Source organism: Stegastes partitus, unplaced genomic scaffold (genome assembly GCF_000690725.1).
Source record: "Stegastes partitus isolate 25-593 unplaced genomic scaffold, Stegastes_partitus-1.0.2 Scaffold1568, whole genome shotgun sequence".
Classification (NCBI taxonomy): Eukaryota; Metazoa; Chordata; class Actinopteri; family Pomacentridae; genus Stegastes; species Stegastes partitus.
Window position 1 is genome coordinate 93,382 of NW_007579299.1, and position 6,535 is coordinate 99,916.

The window sequence follows — 6,535 nt, forward strand, 5'->3', positions numbered from 1 at the left end:
AAGGCATAGTCATCTTGATGTAAACTTCTGCTTTCAACTGTACATAGCACTTTCTCTCCATCTCACCCATATTTTAAATTATTTTGTTTGCCAAAAAAAAGGGACAAAATCCACAATAAACTAAATAAAAGAAGAATTTGCCAGATGGATATTGTGACAATATCAATATTGTAAATTCTGTTGGCCACCAGTAGTACTAAAGCTTGACACTATGGTATTATAAGTACTTAACATAACTAACAATAAACTAATAATATTACAGATTTACCAATTTTGGAGATAATTTTTGACCGAACAAGATCGACCACAAACTGTTGAAGTCATCTGTTGCCCAAAATATCGCCGTACTTGGGCGTATGCGTGCATTTTTCTATCATGCAGATTAATGTGTCACTGAAGTCATTACACTAGAGGAGGGACCTTGCCATTAAATACCTTAGAAACCTAAAAATATACAGGCGGGTAAAACACAACGCTGCAGATGTGTTGCTTTCTGTATGATGTCAGTAAAGCACACTGTGCATGACCACAGCAGTTCCTGCTTTCGTGTGAAGCTGCACTACATAAGATCGCACATCATCGGAGTCTGACGAGTCGAACGAAAGTTGGTGAAGAAGCTGTTCGCAGCAGAGATCCAGACTGAGTCGGTTTGCCAAGATGTGGAAGAATCTCTCCGTCAGCCGCTGGATTTTCCTGCTCTCCTTCGCTGTTGTGATGCTCGTCTCAGCGTCAGAAGGTACGGCTCTTTATGAACGCTCATTTATGGGGGATTTGTTCTGTTGTGATCGTAGTTTGGACCTTAATGCAACTAATTCGAGACTTTGGATTCTAAACATTAAACACAAGATATAATTTTAGACCTGTCAGAGTCTGAATTATCAAACTGCCTTGATATCAGATGTCCAATGTCTTTCAGAAGGCTGTTTGTATTGAACTTAACCACATAATGCACAAACTTAAAGTAAAAAACATCCTAATTTTGAGATCAGCGCAATGTTTCCAGCATGCAGGCGGTCGGTATTGGTTCGTTCATTCTGACAGTTAAAAAAAAAAGAAAAAAGAAAGACAAAAAAAATAAACAAAATTATCCATCAGAGCCAGAAACTGTTTAGATTAAAAGATGTGAGGTCTCAAAAATAAACCAAATCTAAGCGAAAAATTACAAAGCAAAAAAAACCCCCAAAAAACCCTCCAGTATCCCATAGCGCACAAGATAGTATCTGCTAGTCCCTGAAACTATATAAAAGCCCAATCTATGTGCTGCACTACAACCAGAGGGAGGTCACTGATGTGTGATGTGAGTTCGGTGGCACTACAAGCAATAAATGTAAAGTCATTGAGTTTTGGCCGAGGTCATTTGTTAACGGTCCCTGTGATAGACTGGTTACCTGTCCAGGTGAACCTGCCTTCACCCTGAGTCAGCTGGGATAGACTCCAGCCCCCCATGACCCTAGTGAGGATTCAGCGGAGTATAGATAATGGATGGATGGATGTCACAAATAAAAATTCCCCAAAATTAAACTCTTCGCATCAGATTCTGGAAAAAAATTCTCCTCGACGCAACCCAGCTCAGCTGTTGATGCGACTGAAAAATTATCTTGTAAAAGTGATAAAAACATAAAGTAAAGCATCTGTACTATGTAGTAGTACACTGCTTTTTGTTTTGTTCAGTTTTTTATAGTTTTGGTAAAACCTGTGGGCATTTAGAAAAACGTTGATTCTAGAACTTTGGTACATATATTTAAAAAAAAATAATCAAAGAAATTGAACCTTTGTTTTTTCTCTTTTTGATGATTTATTGCATTATAACCTCTTGAATTTCCTCTACTAGAAGAGCAGGACGTTAAAATGCAGTAAAAAAATAAAAATAAAAAATAGCCCACAGTGAGTAAAAGTGTGACAGGAGCTCAGAAGCTGCCTGGAGTTTTGGAGATTTAAAGCCTAAACTTACTTTCCAGGCAAAAGGATGTTGGTCCACGAGCTCCATGTTCTAACTTCTGAGCAGGTTGAGCTCCTGTTTGTTCAGCTGTAATCATATAAACGGGATTGATTCTGGACTTTGGACTGGATGCAGGAGCTGCAAGAGCTTGTAAGAGGTGGAAAATCCACAATCCTTATTCTGTGTAAGAACACGCTGCAAGTTCAAGTTAGTATGAGAAATGAGGCCGGTGTCTTTTAAATATGTTTTTGTGCAGAGTCCCTCCACTAGGTGGCGCTTTAAGGTAAACGATGAAGAGGAAACTTCATGCTCAACAGATTTTCTTTCATTATACTGCGTACATGGGTCTGAGAGTACAACATTAAGACAGAAAAAAGTCGTCTAAAAACATCTCTTTAATCTTAATCAAATCTTTTTTTTTTTTTATCACTACATGTTTGGGTATCTTCTGAAACACCATCATTATTATTGTCAGTATTATTATTGTTGCTCTTGTGTATCTTAACTTAGTTTTGTTTTGTGGTTCCAGCTTCTCAAATATGAAGATTTGCCATTTAAGACGATTTGGTGTTTTGTCATAAGCAGGAGTTCTAATAGTTGTTATCAGAGCGGGAGAATCAGAAAACAAAGACAAATGGTGAACTTGCACCCTGATCAACTAACAATCTCTCCCTGTGTGTGTGTGTGTGTTGGTCTGTCACAGCTTCTAATTTTCTACAACTAAGCTGCTGTTATGAAGTTGACAACAAGATACGCGGCCGAATCCAAGAGTGCTTTAAACTGAGAAAAAAAGGAGGCTGCGCCGAGGCCTTTGTGTAAGCACCAAAACAGCATCAAACACAAATATAAGGACATGATACACACAACCAAACACGCTGTGCTACTCCTCACTGCTACGGGAGCGGGTCACATAAAATGTTTTATTTCTCTTTTTTCTTGTTTCCAGCATTCGGCTTTCGAGGACTAAATGGCAGTGTATCAGCCCGACACACAAGCGGATCAATGAGAGGATAAAGAAGGTGAGAATCAGACAGACATGCTGGTGGCGCTAAACGGCTGCGTCTGAGATAATGCTAACTCCAGAATGCTAACATACTCCACAACATGTTCTGTTACAGTTTAGCATGTTAGCAGTGCTAGTTTTTGCTAAATAGCTCTGCGCGTGACGGTCAGCTGAGGCCGACGGGGACGTCCCCGGTTTTGACTGACCTGAAGGTGGCGCTACAAGAAAAATTAAAGGACCACTGGAGTTATTGCAATTAATGAAAACATTAATATCTCTACAAAGTGCTGCTGCAATCCACTCGGTAACCGTTAGAGCGATAGTTTGGGTTCTCTGAAGTGGAACTGCGACACCAGAAAACAAAACGTAGATCAGTTTCATGTTATAAAGTCTGATGAAGACGTTTTTCATGCTGTAACTAGATATTCTCCTGTTGTATGGCGGTCAAATTTCTGTTGTTATGACATTAAACTCGGATAAATAGAGAAATATGACTCTTCTATGAGACTGATGAAGTTCTGCGTCTTAAACTGGGGAGTCATTTAAAAAAAAATAAAGCTGTAAACATAGTAAAGAATCTGTTCTGAGTCAAATTATTACTCATGTAGAAGTACGATTAAGTGTGTTTTGGGTAAAAACATCTGAACTTTAACCCTTTCAGCAGGTATATAAGTGTTTGAGAAGGCTCTGCAACCAACAACACATCAAATGAAGCATGCGGTAAATTCCATGAACGTATTTAATGTAATCTAGTCCAATAACACATTTCTGCTTCTCTCTTTGAACAGGGAGACCTAAAATGTCCGTCCGCCTTCAAACGGAGATTTGAAGACTGAGATGTTGCAGCTGAAGCCAGACCTGGAGACAAAGGAGCGGCTCTCGACGTTTCCTGCTAATTTACATTTTTGTTTCATTCCTGAAAATATCAGGATAAGAATAAAGGCGTGCTTTTAAACCAGTCTGTGGCATTATTTTGTAAAGCTAAGGACGACAGCATTAATGGAGCAGAACTTAAAACGCAAAATAAATGTGAAATGCAGCCAATCTGTGTGTCTTTATTTCCCCATGTATACGCGATGTTGTCTGGTGTGACTGGCAGCACAAATCAAATTCACCGTTTCAGTGGGGGAATATAACTTATAGATAAATGAAGTGACAATCAGATGTTAGCAGACGACAAAAGGAACAAAGAGGCGATACGCTCACTTTGGTTAATTATAGTTTTATACAGTATGAAACCCAGTTTGGGGTTAGCGTTACCTCAGGATCTCATGTGGTTTAGACATTTTTACTTCCTAATTTTACAGACAACCTCAGCAATTATTTCTCGTGACTCGAGGTCCACAGGTAGTTCTTGTCCCAGCAGGTTGTGCTTGAGGCCAAATAAGTGCTGCACAGAGTCACAAAACCATTTCTTCCTTTGTTCATTAAAGTGCTGCCATGTTAAATTAGCCAAACCCAAACTGCTGAAACAAAGCTATGCACATTATCATCCATCCATCCATCATCTCTACACCTTAATCCTCACTAGGGTCATGGGGGGCTGGAGTCTATCCCAGCTGACTCAGGGTGAAGGCAGGTTCACCTGGACAGGTAACCAGTCTATCACAGGGCTACACTTAGAGACAGACAACCAAGCACACTCACATTCACACCTACGGACAATTTACAATCACCAATTAACCTCAGCATGTTTCTGGACTGTGGGAGGAAGCTGGAGAACCCGGAGAGAACCCACGCTGCACGGGGAGAACGTGCAAACTCCATGCAGAAAGATGCCGGGTGTCCTCACCAGGACGTGAACCGGCGACCTTCTTGCTGCGAGGCAACAATGCTAACCACCGAGCCACCTTGCAGCCCTCACACATTATCATCCAAAATATAACTGCATGAAGTACCAATAGGATTTTTGTGTACTTTCTGGACTTAATGGGTCAAAATGTGAATACAGACGCTATAGGAACGAGTTTCAAGACAACAATACCTCCACCGTTGTAGAGAAATACCACCACAGGGAACCAAAAATGCGATAATAAATAAAGCCTGGCAGTATCACACATGCTCATCTTAAATGCTGAAACACTGGGTGGCTATGTGATGATCACGTCAGTTATTGTGGCTCCATCTCCATCGTAGAAATTCAGGGAAGAGTCCAATTAGACACATTAAAGGGAAATACAGCGAAATAATCCTTAAAGCTTTAAATGCATCACCACGCCCAGTGAGCACAGTCACGAGCTACGGTGTTTCTACAACATCGGCCCCTAACTACTACTACAACTACGACTGCGGTCGTATTTGTATAGAATACGTCATTGGCTACTTTGATGTGTGTGTTAGCTACTGTGTTCCTATTAGACACATAAACAGGACTGCGCCGGAGCGAGGACTGGATTGGCCGACCAACGGAAGTTCCGGTATTAAATACGGAAGCAGGACTTCACCGGTGTGCAGAGAGGGTCAGATGGGCGGGGCCATCCTTCGCGGCATCCCAACCGGCACACGCACAACGTTCAGCGTTTTTGTATATAGTAAAGTCTTGTATGAATGGAGTGAGCTGCTGCTTTTGCTTTAACGGTTTTCTCCTGTTTAAGTTAGAGAGGGAGGCCAGAGTTTGTATTTAATGTTGCGTCTTTTATTTTGGTAGGTAAGTTGGAACTCCCATAGTTTAGTGTCGTTTTGGTTGTTGTTTTGGTAGAGCTCACTCTTATCTTAAGTTATACATCACCTTGAAGTTGTTTTTTGGTCAACCATCACCTTTGTGTCAAAATCACATTTATTATAAATATATAATTACTTTTGCTGTGAAATTGCTGTGTTGTGGCTGCTTAAGACTGAAGAAGGATGGCACATTCATGTTGCGTTCAAGTACCCCTACGCTGGGCGTAACACTAATGACTATCAGAGGTTTTAGTCTCAGTGTCTGGGTGAAGTGTCCCACAGTCCACGGAGTTGTTTTCACATGTTCAGTCTGGCCAACAGTCCAAAAACCAAACATATTCAATTTACACTGATCTGAGAAGAGCACAAAATCCCCTCAGACACAGGAAGTGGATAAAAGTGTCTCAGAGAAAACACGCAAACCAAGAAGGAGAACTTCACGGTGGAACGTTGTGCATGACAAGAACGGATAGCTGAGATGTTATAAACCCAATAACAAAACTGTTTACAAAGACTGAGTAGCACTTTTGGCGCCAAGAAGCAAGAAATGCACAACAAACCAGGACATATAAGGGCAGAAGAACACACCGGTGTGTCCATTTCTGTGGGTATGCACAGTCATCACCTATGGAGAATTAACTTGAAGAAAAAAAAACTTTCAACGGTTCCTGTTTTTGCATGAAGCTGCAGTATAAGATCAAGATCACTGATGGTTAGATGGTTGGCAGGTTGAGCAACTGGTAGCAAACGTGAGATCTGTATCAGAAGGTTCACATCTGGATTTGTGGCTCAATACTCTCAAGTAATGGCGGGAGCAGAAACCGAAGCTTCTTTAGATAGTAGTAGTTCCCTTTCTTTAGTCTTTCTGCACTACTTGATTTTTTTGGCAACTTAGGACACATCTGAACAAGGTCAGAGCACAACAGTAAGAT

General features: G+C 40.8%; 1 protein-coding gene across 1 annotated transcript; it reads left to right on the plus strand.

The window, feature by feature from the left end:
• The first annotated feature begins 507 nt into the window (after nt 1–507).
• Nucleotides 508–3,986, plus strand: LOC103371345 (C-C motif chemokine 28-like). The gene is made up of 5 exons (XM_008300642.1): nt 508–518; nt 586–736; nt 2,643–2,754; nt 2,886–2,958; nt 3,731–3,986. The coding sequence occupies exons 2-5, from the start codon at nt 658–660 to the stop codon at nt 3,776–3,778; spliced, it is 312 nt and encodes a 103-aa protein (XP_008298864.1). The 5' UTR covers nt 508–518; nt 586–657; the 3' UTR covers nt 3,779–3,986.
• Nucleotides 3,987–6,535: the final 2,549 nt, after the last annotated feature.

What these genes read in the sequence shown, in the direction of transcription:
- LOC103371345 (XM_008300642.1), top strand. Translation starts at nt 658, where the DNA reads ATGTGGAAGAATCTCTCCGTCAGCCGCTGGATTTTCCTGCTCTCCTTC. An exon ending in GGCTGCGCCGAGGCCTTTGT is followed by an intron (nt 2,755 to 2,885) that starts GTAAGCACCAAA and finishes TCTTGTTTCCAG; the next exon opens with CATTCGGCTTTCGAGGACTA. An exon ending in TCAATGAGAGGATAAAGAAG is followed by an intron (nt 2,959 to 3,730) that starts GTGAGAATCAGA and finishes CTCTTTGAACAG; the next exon opens with GGAGACCTAAAATGTCCGTC.